Genomic DNA, 18,097 nt, shown 5'->3' with positions numbered 1-18,097 from the left:
ACGCCCACTTGTCTCTAGGAGTGCTATTGACAACACTCAATTTAAGGCTGACAGAGAAAACTGTAGGGATTCTGCCTAGCAAGTCCCAGAACAATCCAGAATTTAGTGAATTCCAGATTCGTAACTCTGATGCTCATTTCCCAACCTTGGCCTGATCCTGAACTCAGTCACTTTGTGAGGACTGCAGCCCAAGCAGCTCCCAGTGGCCGCATTTGCCCCTGTTTTTTTACTATTTGTGAGCAGCAGGTGAGGTACAGCATTAGTCAGCCCCTCCAACATCAGGAAATTGTCACCAAGGCTGCCTACAGACTTCCTGGATGGTTTGCACAATGCTAACCTTTCAGAAGGGGATTAAAATTCCCCTGTGAGGACCACAGCCAGATCAGGACACTTCTGTTTTTTTAGAAAAAGCCTTACCCACATCATCCCATTGGTCAGCAGTCTGACTGCCGCAACATCCCTAGCGTTACTTTCTTTCTGATCATGTCCCAGGAGCTCCCAAAAGACATGTCTCTGGTTGCATCCTGATGTTCTGTGCGATCAAGGGCATGCTTTCCTGTGGAGCAGAACCCCCTTACACCCTTCTCCCTTGCTTGTCTTCCCAGCCTCCACCCTTCCATGGCAGTGTGCTAGATGTGTGCTCTCCCACCAAGTCTGTGGCATTCTGATTATGTCACAGACCTGTGACTGCACTTGAACTTCCAGTTTTTCTTCTTTGATGTCTCTGTGCATTAATATTGAGATATTTGACATAAGCCTTGAACACTCTTCTTTCTGAGCAGGAACCTGCAGATGCATTTGCAACCTTCGCTCACTTAGGTCCCCATTATCAAAGTCAGTCTCAAGTCTTCCTTATTAGATTAGCAAGTCCATCCATGAAGGTGTTTCCCACTCTGTTTGTCAGGTGGATTCCTTGTTTTCCCATGGACCATCTTCATCAGCAAGCAAGGCTTCTTGGTCAAGTAGGCAGCAGTCTCACTCGTGATGCCACCTGACCCTGATAGCATCTGCTTGAACCATTCGTCTTCCAGACTAGAAAAATTAAGTCCACAGGCATTAGATGCTTATGCCCCTCATTCTTGCTCCAAGACAGGGCAAAACACCTCTCATTTGCTTTAGGTCTTCTCTGTTTGTGTCACTGTTGCCCACATGGATAAGCAGCAAGGAGCAGCATCTAGAAGGCCAGTTGAGACTCAGCCATTTCTCACTGCTGTCATGGATCTGGAGTCTGGGCAAGCAGCAGACCTCCCTGAATAATCAGTCTGGCTGGACTATGTTCCATAGAAGAGGAAGTTATCGGCTACTGTTGCTTGTAGTACTGTTTCCTATCCAGTAGCTTGAGATATCTGGTCCAGAATCCTCCCTGTCAGCATTTGTTCCTTCTCTGTCACCAGGACTCTGAACTGAGGCTAAAAGCTGCAGGTGAAAGGCTTCTCTTACTGCAAGCATTCAGTTCTCCCTCTCCTGGGAATTCATGCTGTCTTCCTGCCCTTGTGTTGCCTCAGTCATGTCTTTCTTCTTGCCTGCATGTATTTAAATTTATAAAAATTCCCTCTATATCCCTGCATGCAGGGTGCTTTGTTATATGCCATCTGTTTGCACCTCCTGATTGCTAATGGTCCTAGGGTACAAGATAAATATAAAGCTGGAAGAAAGTCTGCTCTGCCCCTCTGTGAGTGTTCCACCTTGGCAAAGCCTCTCATGGTGCTGGCTGGTTCCAGGCTTCTGTTGACTGTGTTCAGCTGTGCTCTACTCCCATGCCACAGTCCAGAAGTACTCCTGCCATCCAGCTCTGAATGGCAGAAGGTTACTGAGTATGACATACAAATATTGTACATCACTCTTGGGCCTAAACAACCTAGGAGGGACTGGTAACTTCATGGGTAGGATTGCAATACTGTTCCTTTCTATGTACAGTGCTTAAAAGTCATATCTCAAAGTGCTTTATTAAAGTATTTTGCCATTCTTTTACACACATACTGCTAAAAAAGTGCAGAATAGCTTCTTCTTGGCTTGTTAGAACTCTTGTGCAGAGGTTTGGAAAAGCACAGGTTTCTTCACTGTGGTGAGGATCTCTGGATGGTGACCTATTAATTGCTCAAGGCTGGTATGTTTGGCCAGTGATTGATGAATAATGTTTATTTACTACTTTTAAGTCTTTATCAGAATTAATGTGGTGATATGCTTTTCTTCTCATTTATGCAGGTACCAGTGATAGCGATATTGGGTTCAGGAGGTGGATTTCGTGCCATGGTAGGGTTTGCTGGAGTTATGAAAGCACTTTATGAATCAGGAATTTTAGACTGTGCAACTTACATTGCTGGTCTCTCAGGATCCACATGGTAAGGGGTTTTCTTTTGTTTTTCTATAGTTTTTTTTTTCGGTAGGTTCAAGAATGAATTTTCATTAGACTTGGCTTATTTCTAAAGTTATAATTCACAGTAAATTTTAGGCATACACTGTCAGTATGAGAAAGGCAGAAGGAGGCAGTATCTTGCAGCATAGCGGGTCATTGGAGCAAGTCTGCTGGTGGAGGTGTTTTGGAATGTTTCAAAGAGGGAGGGCAGCTCATCTCCAGGTGATCTTCCTAGGAGATTTGAGAGCAGGAATGGATGAAAAGAGATGTTACATGTACACGCCTACATTTCTGTATCAACTGCCAGTATTGTATCTATCAGGATTGTGTAACTGATTCTTTCATCTTGGTAACCAAAAATCAAGAATTCAAGCTGTTGATATAAATCCAAAATACTTCCTTGTATTTCTTAAAAAAAAAAAAAAAAAGGCCTTGCTATTTGAGGATGATGACTCATTCAGTCAAAAATTTTATACTCTTGGGGGATTTTTCAGAGATTCTCAAAATCACTGAAAAACCTTTGGGTCTGTCATAGACTCTATAATCGTTTTCTTAGTAGATTTATTGGGGATGTCTAGAACCTGTTCATTGATTCTTTCTTAATGTAAGGAGATTTGAGCAGATTCATTTCAGCTTTTAGGAAAAAAACCTGACTGTCTGCCATGCTGCAGGGCATCCTACTATGGATTGCCTTATATCAATCCTACTGTCACTATTTAATTTGGAAATTACATCTTTTTTTTTAAGTAGTTTGTTAGTCAGATGGGAGCAAAGATCTTCAAAGATGTCTCAATTAGAATGCCCTGATCAGGTAGTTATGATGTCCTTCTTTCTGACTCAGTGAATACCTCAGCCCATTAACAGGAACATCAACAGGAGGAAATCAGTGATGTCACTGTTTGAAAGGATCTCTCTGGGTGTTATGAACTCAGGGTTTTGCAGAATTCTTTGAACCTCAGTATTACATCTGCCTCAAACACAGGATTTCTGAATTAGAAGGTTTCTCTTCTCCCTACCCAATGCTATGAACCTGCAGCCTTTTGTCTTAGAATCATAGAATCATAGAATAGTTAGGGTTGGAAAGGTCTAGTTCCAAGCCCCCCACCATGGGCAGGGACACCTCACACTGAACCATGTCAACCAAGGCTCTGTCCAACCAGGCCTTGAACACTGCCAGGGATGGAGCATTCACAGCTTCCCTGGGCAACCCATTCCAGTGCCTCACCACCCTTACAGTAAAGAACTTCCTCCTCATATCCAATCTACACTTCCCCTGTTTAAGGTTTAACCTGTTACCCCTTTTCCTACCACTGTAGTGCCTAATGAAGAGTTCCTCCCCAGCATCCTTATAGGCCCCCTTCAGACACTGGAAGACTGCTATGAGGTCTCCACACAACCTTCTCTTCTCCAGGCTGAACAGCCCCAACTTTCTCAGCCTATCTTCATACGGGAGGTGCTCCAGCCCCCTGATCATCCTCGTGGTCCTCCTCTGGACTTGTTCCAACAGTTCCGTGTCCTTTTTATGTTGAGAACACCAGAACTGCACACAATACTCCAAGTGAGGTCTCACAAGAGCAGAGGGGCAGGATCACCTCCTTCGACCTGCTGGTCACACTCCTTTTGATGCAGCCCAGGATATGGTTGGCTTTTCTGAGCACACACTGCAGCCAGCTCATGTTCATTTTCTCATCGACCAACACCCCCAAGTCGTTCTCCGCCGGGCTGCTCTGAATCTCTTCTCTGCCCAACCTGTAGCTGTGCCTGGGATTGCCCCAACCTAGGTGCAGGACCTTGCACTTGGCTTGGTTAAACTTCATAAGGTTGGCATTAGCCCACCTCACAAACATGTTGAGGTCCCTCTGGATGGCATCCCTTCCCTCCAGCATATCAATCGAACCACACAGCTTGGTGTCATCGGCAAACGTGCTGAGGGCGCACTCAATCCCACTGTCCATGTCACCGACAAAGATGTTGAACAAGACCGGTCCCAACACCGATCCCTGAGGGACACCACTCATTACTGGACTCCAGCTGGACACTAAGCCATTGATCACAGCTCTTTGTGTGCAGCCATCCAGCCAGTTCTTTATCCACCGAGTGGTCCACCCATCAAATTGATGTCTCTCCAATTTAGAGACAAGGATGTTGTGTGGGACAGTGTTGAAGGCTTTGCACAAGTCCAGGTAAATGACATCAACTGCTCTACCCCTGTCCATCAGTTCTGTAGTCCCATCATAGAAGGCCACCAAATTGGTCAGGCAGGATTTCCCCTTAGTGAAGCCATGCTGGCTGTTTCCAACCACCTCCCTGTTTTTCATGTGCCTTAGCATGCCTTCCAGGGAAATCTACTCCAAGATTTTGCCAGTCACAGAGGTGATACTGACTGGTCTGTAGTTCCCCGGGTCATCCATTTTCCCCTTTTTGAAAATGGGGGTTATATTTCCCTTTTTCCAGTTGTTGGGAACTTCAGCTGACTGGCTTTTACAAATATTGTCCTAGATTACACTTATTACAAATGTTGCAACTATTAATTTTGATGTTTCTTAAATTAAATGATGTAACATACTTAAAAGCTGTATAATTTTCATCAGCCAAAGACATCTGACAAATTCAGTCTGAATTTCTTAACTGTTTGGACTCCTTAACCCTATGTTTTTTTCATTAAGTGAAAAGTCGCAGTCTTTTTTTTTGTCTAACTTTAAAACCTGATTTTAATGTCAGGGGGATAGAGTTTCAGTCAGGGATGTTGCATCTTAAGAAAATGTTGAACTTTTCAAGGTAGTATCTCAAATGTTGCAAAGTATGATTTTATCTAACTGTACCAGTTTGAATATCAGAGCATCTGAATCCAGTTTAGGGCCACCTAGTACAATAAAAGTGTTGACAAACTGGATTAATTCTATCAGAGTACCACCTAGGCAATTAGGGGATTAGAGCACATGAGAAAGTGAGGTATCTGGATTTGTTTAGCCTTGAGGAACAGGCCAAGATAGTGATAGGGGAGGTCTCAATGTTATCTTTAGCTACCTACTGAACAGATGTAAAGAAAACTCTTTTTGAAGATGCAGAGAGAAAGCACAACATGTAATGACCATAAGTTACAGCAAAAGAAATGTAATTAGCTATTAGGAAAGTTGTTTTGCAGTGAGAGTGGTCAAGCAGTGGAATGTATTGCCCCATCCTTACTTGACTAGGCTGGGTAAAGTCATCCTTTCTCTATCTGACTCAGTGAATACTTCATGTGAAAGCAGAACTTGACTGAACAAAGCCCTGAGCAACCTTATCTGACTTTTAAGTTGGATCTGCACTGAGCAGGAGGTTGGAATAGAAATCTTGAGGTTCCTTTAAGTCTAAATTATAAGATTATATGAATGTCTTATTTCTTCAAGAGTAAGGGAAAAAGACTTTTGTTGGAATAGCTAAATATAAATGAGCAGGGAATCTGATGAGTTTTATCCCCTGGTTTAGCTCTAAGGAGCCACATGAATGTTGCTTCTACGTTTCTAAGGAAATACTCTAACGCTAAAGCTGTTACCTCTTCTGAAACAGATAATGAACTGTTCTATTCCTTGTGTTTGGTTTTTTTTTTCCCAATTATTTTTCACTTATGTAAAGCTTGCTTCTCCCCTTGCAGACTAGATAGAAAGCTTTCAAAATGCCAGAAGGTTTTGAAATGCCAGAAGGTGTCTATGATCCAGAGTAAGTTCCTCATTCAGATTGGACTATAGAATACTGGCATTTCTGGAACCTTGGTTTTCTATCTCTAGTAGTTGGGGAGGCAGATTTATCACTGTCTGTTGAGAAACATGGATGTAATTATGTCAAATTTGTGAAAAGTAGAAGATATATTTTGTCTGGATGCAGAGCAATTGAATAGTGTAATGTGGTGTGAAAAATTTTCACTGTGTTTCTAGCAAATAATATGTAGACTGCATTCTGAAAACAGCTGGCCATGAGTCCTTTTTTTGGAAAACCCAGGTGTGAATACATAGCTGATCTAATGTAAACCTATAAAATCTGTATTAAAAGAGCAAGATTATTTGAACTGGTTCAGTCAGAAACATATGTTGGGAACAATTGTATTTAAACAAATTTGCTTTTGCTACTTTGGTAATGTCACCTATTCAGAATTTACTTGCCTGATGAATAAATAAATCGACACTTTGGCACTCCTTTTCTTCTCTGTTTTTTTCCATGCAGCCTATTACTTGGGAATAATGCTCTTTTCATTATTTTTTTTTTCTTTTCTTCTGAAGGGTGGAGAATTCCTTTCCTGGCAGGAGAGGCAGGTTTTCACTTGTTCCCTCAGATGCATGTCTAACCTTGGAGCAATGCTTTTACCTCCCTGATTGCTTCTGTCATCTTGCTTCAACCTTGTACTGAATTCCTCATCCTGCATTTCCCTTTCTCTGCTCACGTGGAAGCTTGCTGCTGTATTTGTTCCACTCACAAGCTGACGTGCATGCTAAGCTTTAGAGACTGCACAAGGACTAATGAATCAAGTTCTTAACACCATGCGTGTGACAGGGTTCATCATGCTGTCAAGTAAATTGCCAGGCAGTGATCTCAGGGCCAAGTTTATAGAGTGTATATGTCACTGCTGTGCAAATTTATACCTGCAGTATGGTATGTATACATGAGCCAGTTAATTGAATAAATAATAGTGAAATGGGCATGTAGTATGTTAGGACAGCCTATCTTGAGTCATCACCAATAGTGAATAAGCCAGTGTAAACAAGTGAATAAGTGCAAACCACATTTGTCTGGATGTGTGTCTAATTTTTGTTTTGGGTAAACAAAGCTTCAGTTTCCAGAGTTACTGCTCAGTGACAAAATCAAGATTTGCCTGATATGCCTCTTCTGAATCCTCACAGTCAATTAAATCTCTACATGGGTTGCAATTATAGTGCTTCATCTTATGACGAAAGCGCCTAGATCCTGGAAAGCATACCGGATACTAATGTTCTTCAGGAATTTTTGAATAGTGATAATGAACTGGAAAATGACAGACAGAGGTCCATTCTAGAGTGAAATAACTGCATGTATGCTTATAGGACCTCCAGTCTACCCAATCTAAGTACGCTCTGACAAGTTGAGAGGCTCTTTTTTCAGTTTATGATGATTCTGTCCATTATCCCTTAAACAGATAAATGAGGAGCACTTTACACTTTTGCATCATACACATTCTGGAAATTTACGTTGAGTATTTGATTGTATGCTTACATTTAGAACAAATTGTTTAGCTTCCTATGCCTTGAGAAAAATGAAACAACAGTTTACTGTATAAACGTTGAGTTAATTAATCTGATTTAGTCAGTAATTTTATCAAATTATTTATGAGCTTATTGTACATTCCAGGCAGCTGACATTGAACCAGGCTTTGATACTTACACATCCTGTTTTCCATTATAGGTATATGTCAACTTTGTATTCACATCCAGATTTTCCAGAAAAAGGACCAAAGGAGATTAATCAAGAATTGATGAACTCTGTCAGTCACAACCCACTTCTGCTGCTCACTCCTCAAAAAGTCAAACGCTACATTGAAGCACTGTGGAATAAGAAAAGCTCAGGGCAGCCTGTTACCTTCACAGATATCTTTGGAATGCTAATAGGTGAAACACTTATCCATAATGTAAGTCAATTTTTTTATGATTATAAGATGTGAAACTATTTCACACTAAACCACTATGTTTTTGAAATGACCTTGGTAACATTTAACAAAGCATGTTTAGTAGTAGGAATACTTGAAGTTACAAGTGAACAGATACTGGATAAAAAACTTGTAAAATGCTTTCCTTGCTCTGGGACGTGTTTTTGAATGGTTCTTATTTCTTTAAGACCTAGGAAAACATCATGCATTCATGTGCAACAGAAGTGAGCTCAGTCAGTGGGTACTTGCAGCAAGCTCATAACATTGTGTATCATCCATTAAAACTACTGCTCAGGCAATTTCAACAAAAAATTACAAAGTGGTTGTCCTGGTTTTGGCTGGGATAGAGTTAATTTTCTTCCTCGTAGCTGGTGCAGTGCTGTGTTTTGCATTTAGTCTGAGAACAATGCTGATAACACACCAGTGTTTTAATTGTTGCTCAGTAGCACTTGCCCTGATCAAGGACTTTCCAGTTTTATTCTCTGCCAGTGAGGAGGGGCACAAGAAGCTGGGAGGGAGCAGAGGCAGGACACCTGACCCAAACGAGCCAAAGGGGTATTCCATACCTCAACATGTCATGCCCAGTATATAAATTTAGGGGAGTTACCTGAAAGGGACTGATCACTGCTCAGGTTGGGCTGGGTATCAGTCAGCGGCTGGTGAGCAATTTTATTGTGCATCACTGCTGTTTGTTGGGTGTTTTTTTATAGTTTTCTCTCTCTTTGTAATTTCTCTTTTCATTATTATTATTATTAGTAGTAGTAGCATTATATTGTACTTTGTTTTAATTATTAAACTGTTCTTATCTCAACCCATGATTTTTATCTTTTTTCTGATTCTCCTCCCCATCCCACTGCAGGGGAGGGAGGGAGCGAGCAAGCAGCTGTGTGGTGCTTAGTTGCCATTCTTGGGTTAAACCATGACAGTGGTGCAACCTTTTTATGCACATTTTGCTGTAAGACAGGCAGCATTTGCTTAACAAAATACTAATTTCAAGGTGAAAGATCCACACCTCTATTATTACTTGTTGTTTTTGAGAAACAAGACCATAGGAGAGCTCGTACTGTTGTGTTTTATTATTGAATAATTGTATTGACTGAATGAGACACAAAGACTTCAAGTTCAAATGCATCAGGAGAGCAGAATTTGGATTTGATCTGATGGTAAGATTGAAATGTATTAACAGATTCACAGACATTTTTATACATTTGTGTCTTCCATGAGCATACATTACCATTGATTTTAAACATTCTAAAATGCTGAAAAACGGGCAACACAGCTTTTAGTAACTGGTATATTGAGTAAGTTTCTGACAATGAAAGGATATTAATGATTGTGTGAGGTTGGTTAGAAGTTCCAGTTACTAAGAGGTTAAACAAATGCACAGATGTTTAGCTTACACTTGAACAATGGGTGAAAAATGGAAATAAGGCTCTTGGGTACTCACTGATAAGACATCTTAGTACTGTAATGTCATGGTGACTCTCAGTCTTTCTTGATTGCAGACTCCAGAATATTTTCTGCAGTGAAATGCAGATCCTTGTTTAACAAGTGTAAGCCTCTTAAGAGTCTGTTTGCTTTTCATAGTTATCTTTGCTGCCCTTTCAGAAAAGTAGTATTCTCCCAGATGTCAGCAGGACTTCATAGGATCCATTTAGACATAGTGTCTTTCTTTTCATTCAGAGAATGGACACCACTTTGAGCAACATGAAAGAGAAAATCAATAATGCACAATGTGCTCTCCCACTCTTTACATGTCTCCATGTCAAACCAGATGTCTCAGAGCTGATGTTTGCAGGTATGTTTTCAATCTGTGTATTGAGTCACTTGTGAAAAGAAGAGTGAAGTGCATGAGTGACAGAACAGCCTATTTTTTTAATACTTCTGAGAATAATTGTATCCTGCAACTTGGCACACTTAGAAATTATTAGTCTTATGGCAAGGTTTAGGAAGGAACATTCTTCAGAGCTTAACAAAATTCACATTGTTGTAAATTAAGTACAGAGAGATTTTAATTTGGAAAAAGAATAGGAAGTTGTGATGTTGAAGAATATACCGATCAGGCACATCATAAGGACTGTTCTGGTGGGTTTTAAAAGATGATTGGAAAATGGATGCATTTGTGTTCAGTGGCTTCTAGGAATCTGACAGTAGAGTCTGTTAATAAGAACTGACTCAGGGATAAGTGATCACATACTTAAGTAGGTGGATAGTTATTCAATCAGTGCAGTATTTGCACCAAGATTACAGGGCTGTGGAGAGCAGCATCAAATGGTTATACTCCTCATGGTATATCATGGAACTGAGCCATTCATTGGCTTTTAAGATGCATTTTTTCCTGTCCATGGAAAGGCAAACAGACTGTATTTTAAGTCAATGCCTTTTGTTTCTCTGTCATTCTTGAGTTTGGAGACTTATTCTCAGACCATTTTGAAGCTTAAATTTATATTTATTTATTTTTTTTAACCTGAAATTAAGTCTAACACCATAACAGCCTCTTTAGGTTTCTGTGAAATGTTAAGCGATAGCCAAGTTTTATTCCCTATATGTTGCCAAAAAAATTATTTCCTACCAATTGACAAGAATATTGCTTATCCTTGCAGTATCTTACTACACTGCAAGAGTCAAGACAAAAAACAGGCTGGTGTCTCTCCAATAACAGAAAGCTGCTTAACACTAGTATATCAAATAGGTAAAGGGAAATGTCTTCAGCCATACAGGATTATTACTCTAAGATGAGTGAAATGAGAACTGAACAAACAAATTAGATATATTATCTCTTTTTTACTTCTCACACAGTGTAAAGTCCTGTGGGCTTTTGCTTTTATTTATTCCATAGGTTTTATTCCCATCTAGTAGCATCAGTTGAGAGTTGGTCCAGTTGTGCTAAATGCTGTACAAAGGATATGTATATGTACATAGTTACATATAAGACTGAGAACCAAAACACTAAGTGGCTTGCCCAAGGTTTATAAGTCAGACGTATCCACATTTCCTTAAAGATTATTTGGAAAATTTGTTGTCAAAACTTTGTGTGTAATGAAAAATGAGGTAGTAAATTAGGTTAATTTTTTCACAGGAGAATGTGAAACATTCCTCCTTAGGAAACTGAAACCTTTCTGTTTGAAAAGTATTTTGGTTTTTGATGTGCTTCTGTTCACTAATAAATTTTATTTGGGTTACTTATTTACCTTTTTAAAAGCAAAATTATCTTTAGTTAATGATAGCCTTCTCTAAGCAAGACCAAAAGGCTGGTCTAATTTCTGTAGTTTTACCAGTAGGCATAAAAAAGGTATTGACTCTGCCAAGGGATCTTGGTTTTGCTTTTTGAAGTCTATCATCTGTATCATTATATAGGATGCTAGATCTTGATAATTTCTATTGTAACTTTTTGTTGGTTTTTGGTTTTGGTTTTTTTTCTTTTAGAACTGAACAGCTATTCTTGATGTGAAATATTTAGTAAATTTTTAATAGAAATAATAAATATTTCTTATTTACAGGGTTATAGATATAGGTGAGCACTTTCATGTTGTTTCAAGTTGAAATATATTAATTATATCAGATAACATTCCTTCTGCAATGGTGCAAGATTTCATGCAGCTTTCATGACCCAGGCTCTGCATGTGTTTCCTACCAATAGCATTTCTGACCCAGGTGGTGCCAGCATACCCAAAGCTGCAGTAATCATTTTGACTGAGCATAATTACAGTGATTTAGACAGATTTATTTTTTTTTATTATGATAGCTTCTTTAATGATAAGAAATTACCTGAAGATATCCAGTGTTAAGGAGGGGAGTGGAATTTAATGTTTGGCTTTGGTATTGCATGCTCCCATCCCTTAACAGCCTCGTTCACCATCTTTGTTGCTGCTGCAATGACAGATCAGTCAAAATTTGGATTTGGCAGTTTTGCTCTTGAAAGTCACTATAATAAGCTTAAGTCTGCAAGAGGGTGAGTGTTGTGTCTTGCTTTGTACCAATAAGTACTACAGAATTTATTTGGAAGCAGAGCTGCCTTGAAATATGGATTCATAGCACTGGGATCCCTCAATTGGTGCTTGGCTAGCCATGATCATCACACATACCAGATCATGCATGTGGTTTTAATCTGCCTGCATGCAGCAAGGCTGGAATTTGGTCTCAATGTGTGAGTACAGGCCATGCATTTATGTGCCCAATCCTGAATCTACCAAATGCTTAATGTTAGCAAAATGTTCCATCTCTGTCTTCCCTCCTGAGAATGGGAAAAATCTGTTGGACCTTCAGCTGGTAAAGCAGTGTAGAGTTATGATCTAACTTAAATCAGGGCCACATCCAAAATGCAGTGAACACATATGAGAGATGTTACTTCAGTATGTTTTGGATTAAGCCAGACCCAGGAAACTAGTCTGGTTTGCTGCAATATAAACACTTAAGTATTTCTGTTGGTATAGAGTTCTTGTCTCTTGGGACATTCAAGTCCTGCTCATTTAAATGGCCACTGTCTCAAGGAGCTTCTGGAATGGCAGAAGATAATGCTGAAGCCCTTTAATTTTAAGGCAGAGACCTTATTTTCCTAAGCAGGATATGTGGTTTGAGAAATCATCTTCAGTGCAAATATAAAATGAAAGTGGACTATTACAGTTTAATTCTAATTCTAAATTCAGGTTTTCTGTCAACATGGTTCTGAATAGTTATCTGCCAATTCCTGTTTATATATCTCAATAGAAATACCATTAAATTTCTGGACTGTGTTTTCAAAGGAATATCCTTCTCCAATAAATGTGAAGTGTTTGGAAAATAAGATGTTGCATTTGACTTAGCATAGATAAGCATTGCCCCATGAAATAAAACTCTCAGCAGTCATAATTAAAACTTTCCTTTCAGGACAAGTGATAACCTTATGCTTAACATTTCAACAGAAACACTGAACATCTTGAGTAGTAGATAGCATCTTGTGACTTGTGGTGATTTTTCAAATCTGTTTCTTTTGCCATTCTATTTCAAAATTATTTCTAATTTGTTTACAGAAGTAGTTAAATCTATCACCACTAAAATACAGAAGATAAAATAGATGAATGGGTGAAATACTAGAAACATAGGGTTTTTTTGCTGCTATTGCTCCCTTTCTGAAATGAATTCTCTGATGTAAGCAGCTCCACAAGTATCAAAGAAAATATTTCAAAATCAACTAAAATCCAGTTTCTAAAAAGGTATGCATCGTAGAGTGTAAATCACTTCTGAAATTTTTCTGCTAAGATTAGAAAATATATTTAAATATTTTATTCCATATTTTTATTGAGCTCTATTCAGTAAAATGGCATATACTTTTAAAAATGTTTGGTGTTGTTTGGTATTGATAAGTCTCTCAGCTGACTCTCAGCTTTGCCCTTTTCATATGGGATTTCACTAGAAACTTTAGGTTTTGGTGTAATCCAAATGCCTCTTGTAGAATATTTCATTTTGTGATATTAAATAAGTTTTCTGCCACTTCTGCCACTGCCCTCTACATTTTGGTAGGACCATTGTGAGGGAAAAGAAACTTGGAACTTTCTAACCCACGTTGCATTTCACATGACAGGGAATCCTATTGAAGCATGAGATGAAAACCAGACTTGTGATCGCTAATTTTATACTTCTGGTTTTACAACCTCGTATTTTTTCAGCAAAGTTTATTATAAGAGACAATGAGAATTCTTCTCTGCTGAGACATTAGGCTGTCCTTCATTTAACATCAAAATTTTGACTGCATAACCTAAGAGATATTTCTGTTGGGTATTTAACTTCTCATTTACCTACAGTTTTTTTGCTTGGACAGAGATTTCATTTATGTATTTTCACCCTTTGTTGAGATTGCTCACTAAGTACAATTTTGTTTCTTATTTTGCAGACTGGGTGGAATTCAGTCCATATGAGATTGGTATGGCAAAGTATGGCACTTTCATGTCTCCTGATTTGTTTGGAAGCAAATTTTTTATGGGGACAGTGGTGAAGAAGTATAGTGAAAATCCTTTGCATTTCTTGATGGGTGAGTATGTGGCAAAGTATGTGGTTTATTTTAAAATACACCAAATTTCAGTAGTTCATGGACAAGGGTTTTTAAATACAGTCACAGAAAGAGTGAAATGAGAAGTAGAGTTCTCAGTTTGTTGGAAGACATCCATTTGTAAGATTTCATGGACATGGACTGGCATTCCCTATTTTTTCGTTTCTGGTATGTACCTCTGAGCTTACAGCTTAACATGTTCCAAAATCAGAAGTGTGTTCAGAAAGCAAGCAACTGCTTAAATAGTGCATTTTATGGAGGCTTGTTTTCCTTCTACCAGCCTCCATTCATTGTTTACTTTTTCCTTTTCAGGTGTCTGGGGCAGTGCATTCTCTATATTATTTAACAGAGTGCTTGGTGTCTCCAATTCTCAGAATAAAGGTCCCACCATGGAAGAAGAATTAGGTAATATTAGTAAATAATTCTTCTACTATGCAAAAGAGTTAACTAGCAAGAATCAGTGCACACTCATTCTGTGGAAGGATGGCACTCTGCTGATAGTCATTTTAAGAATGTGGAATTCAAGCAACTTTAATTGCTGACATTGCTAGATGCTGATGAGGTCAGAGAAAGAGAGTTAATAATTTTCTTTCACTTTTGTTTCTGATCAGTATCAGAGGTACTGAAAGTCACATGCATATATCCAGCTATGAAGTTAGTAGAATCCAACTCCCTTTTTTATGTCATTATGCTAGTTTTTGGAGATCAGAAGTTGATAGATATTTCATAATTCCTATTCAGAAGACAGCATTTCAGGGAAATAGATAACCAACAAATACGTTGTACTAGACACCAAATTTTTCTGAAGAGGATAGACAGAAAATGCAGATTGAGTTGATTTTAAAAAACGACAAAATAACACCGAGCTCTTTAGCTGCCTCTGTCTCCTTTTTGGTCACTAATTTTGATTTTGACCTGTGTCCTATGTCGTTGCTCAAGAAGTTGTACGCATTTGTCTTTTGTGTGTGCTTGTCCATTGATGGTATTTGAATGCTGATTGAGGACCCGCTGAGTATTAAAAAGTATTTAAGGGAAAATACATGATGACTAAGCTCTCCCATCTCTGTTGTTATTTTAACAGTGTTGCACGTAAGTCTAAGAGAGCATAGTCTTCTTTAGAAAAAAAAGCAACAGTAGTGGTCATATGTATCCAGTATTCATTGCCAAGGGTAATGAAACAGTGCTTTTTTATACTTCATACCATGGTGAATCTCTTCAATCTTCTCTTTCAGCCAGGCCTGCTTATAGGAATTAAATTTAGACTTTAACAAAAAGTGCAAAGTGTAGTTGCTATTGTTTTGATACTGCATGTATAGAAATTGCAGCATTTGTTGGAAATCACAGTTCAAAGCAGAGTGTGCCACCAGAGACCAACACCTACTTATCATTCTATTAGAAAAAGATCTTATTTTATTTTCATTTTGTTAATGATAAAAACAGTTAGTTGATAATATGTTGAAGTTCACTAGGAAAAACCCTCATTCAGTTTATTTTAACTGGCTTCAAATTTTAATTAGAGGTGATTCTTGGCATACATTATACTAGGGAATAAAGGGGTTTAGTTTTCAAAAGTCTCTCAGGTACATTTGCATCACTGGAATTCAGTGCCTGTCTCTAGTCTTTGTAGGATATAAGCTTCCAAGATGAGACTGCTCATAAACCACTGGAAATCTACAGTATTTCAAGAAAAGCTTCCCCCCATAATTAGCAAAAATAATGTAGTTAGCATATAATCTATTCTCACATGAGTTTACCTCCACTACAAACCTTTTTCATTATTCATCTTGACTTTGAAATAATGTTTTAAGTTAGTAATGATTGATTAACAATGATTTCGTGGTTGTTTTGGAAACAAAGCAGTTACCCCTAACAAAATGCAGATTTTTTACAAAGAAGTTCACTCATTTCTGGTTTTATTTCTCTCATTTAATGTTATGAGATAAAAAACATTGTCTTTTCTACCCACGTAACTGTATTGGCCTTTATTTTTCACACATACTCCAGTAGAACTTTCCTAACTATCTTGGCTTTTTTTCCCCACACTATTTTTAAGGGTACCCACTCATAAATGTATGAATGAAGTGAAGAGTTCCTATTTAAAAAAAAAAAAAAGAAAAAGAAAAATTAGCAGGTAATTAACAGAAATTAATATAGTCTTCCTAGTTTACTAGGAGTTAGTGAGAGGACAGAAGCTGTATATCTAAATTTTAATCAAGGTGAATGAAATGTGTCAGATACGTGGAGAGGAGGTGAGTGGTAGGTACTGCTTTAGTATTACATTTTGTTTTCTCAGCCCTTTCACTAATCTGCTTGGTACAGAAGCTTTACAAAAATTGCAGGCTAGAGCAAATACATTCTGATCAGATACTGAACATAGAGATGTCCAAAGCAAATAAAATTTCTTCAGCTGTATTTTGCCTTATGAAGACTATGATAATTTTATGACTCAAATTGTTTTGAAATTCTTAGCTGTTCTGGCAATTAAACCCTGGCAGTTTAAAGTAATTTTCTATTCATTTCAACAGAAAATATTAGGTTAAAACACCTTGTAAGTAATGACAGTTCCGACAGTGAAGATGAATCACAGCACCCAAAAGGTAAGGAAATCTTCACATTTTATTTCATAATTTACTTTTTTCATCAGCTTTTGTGTATTATGGTCAAGTTTGTGGATGCTGGAAATTAGCCATAGCCAGTTTTCCTGAATCTCACCAATAGTCTCTTATAACTGAGAACTCTGCTTTCATTTATATTGATGGCAAACTTAATTGCCTAGCTCAAGGATCCTAAAGGAGCCAGTGGCTCAGCAAAACAGAGAAACCTTGAACAAGAGACCTCAGGAGGTACTTTGGCTTGACTTCATGACTCCCACTCAAGCTGATGATCAAATGATTCTCTCACGTATCTTCAGTCTTGGTGTCAGCCCAACAGGGCTTCACAGAGGTCTGCAATATCACATACACCCCAAAATGAGTCTTGCTGAGCCAGTGATATCCAGAAGTCTGTTCCCATCAAACTGCTGAGCTCAGGGGCATGTTCAAATTACCAGCTGAGTAAACTAATGCTATTCATTGTTTTCAAGGGTTCCTTGAGGAAATATTTGCCTGAGAATAGTTAAATTTGTGTTTCTAGCATTCATATATGTCTTCCTTTACAAATGACATCTGATACAGGAAATTCCTACTGTTTGAAACAGTGTTTTAAATAATGCCTAAATCCCTGATGAGGTACAACCACAAGGGGAGCACGGGGCAGTGGAAAGAAAAAATCCTATTGAAAATTATCTTTAGGTGCCTAAGGCACGTCGGGATTTCTGTCATTTTAGTCAGGGTCTCTGTCTTATTCTAATAATGCTTTGTACTTGATGATACGTTTGGAAACAACAGTGATTTTCACATGAAGAAATTGGTTATGTTTTAACAATGCAAGCAAAGATGGAAGTGCTATACCCAGTTTATTTTAATAGTCTTTTATTTTAGTAGACCCAGAAATCTTGGGTTTATACTTTATATATTAACTCTCTTACCATTGGTTGTTTTAATTTTACTCCTCAGGCACTGAAAATGCTGAGGCACATCAAGAATATCAGAATAGCAGCCAGGAAAGCTGGGTGCAGCGAATGCTGATGGCTTTGGTGGGTGATAGCGCCCTTTTCAACACCAGGGAAGGGCGTGCTGGGAAAGTGCACAACTTCATGCTGGGATTGAACCTCAACAGTTGTTACCCACTGTCTCCTCTGGCAGACCTTCTTACTCAGGAGTCCGTGGAGGAAGATGAATTAGATGCTGCTGTTGCAGGTTAGCTCACAGAAAGTCTACGTTGCTGCATATTCATTAGTAAAACCAGATACAGAGATTCTCAATGAGGCTCACAACAGCATGTACTCCTCCAAAGGCAGGACATGCTTGTCACTTGATGAAGTGTGAGCAGTAGACATTGTCTACCTTGATTTCTATAAAGGCTTTCAATCTGGTTTCCCACAGCCTCCTCCCTCATCCTAGAGAAACTGATGTTTTAGACTCTCGAGAAGTGGTCAGTGTGGTGGTTAGGGAATTGGCTGACC

At 38.6% G+C, this 18,097-nt stretch overlaps 1 protein-coding gene across 2 annotated transcripts in view; it reads left to right on the top strand.

The window, feature by feature from the left end:
• PLA2G4A (phospholipase A2 group IVA) overlaps nt 1-18,097 on the top strand; it is a 65,770-nt gene that overhangs the window by 36,774 nt on the left and 10,899 nt on the right. For both annotated transcript variants that reach the window (XM_080623086.1, XM_080623087.1), the window contains exons 7-13: nt 2,206-2,342; nt 7,769-7,991; nt 9,693-9,807; nt 13,879-14,016; nt 14,347-14,439; nt 16,560-16,631; nt 17,589-17,831. In XM_080623086.1, the coding sequence (XP_080479212.1) occupies nt 2,206-2,342; nt 7,769-7,991; nt 9,693-9,807; nt 13,879-14,016; nt 14,347-14,439; nt 16,560-16,631; nt 17,589-17,831 (1,021 nt within the window). The remainder of the gene's footprint in view (nt 1-2,205; nt 2,343-7,768; nt 7,992-9,692; nt 9,808-13,878; nt 14,017-14,346; nt 14,440-16,559; nt 16,632-17,588; nt 17,832-18,097) is intronic.

The sequence above is a fragment of the Psittacula echo genome (assembly GCF_963264785.1).
Source record: "Psittacula echo genome assembly, chromosome: 7".
NCBI classification, from domain to species: Eukaryota; Metazoa; Chordata; class Aves; order Psittaciformes; family Psittacidae; genus Psittacula; species Psittacula echo.
This window is presented reverse-complemented; position numbering and strand designations above follow the sequence as displayed.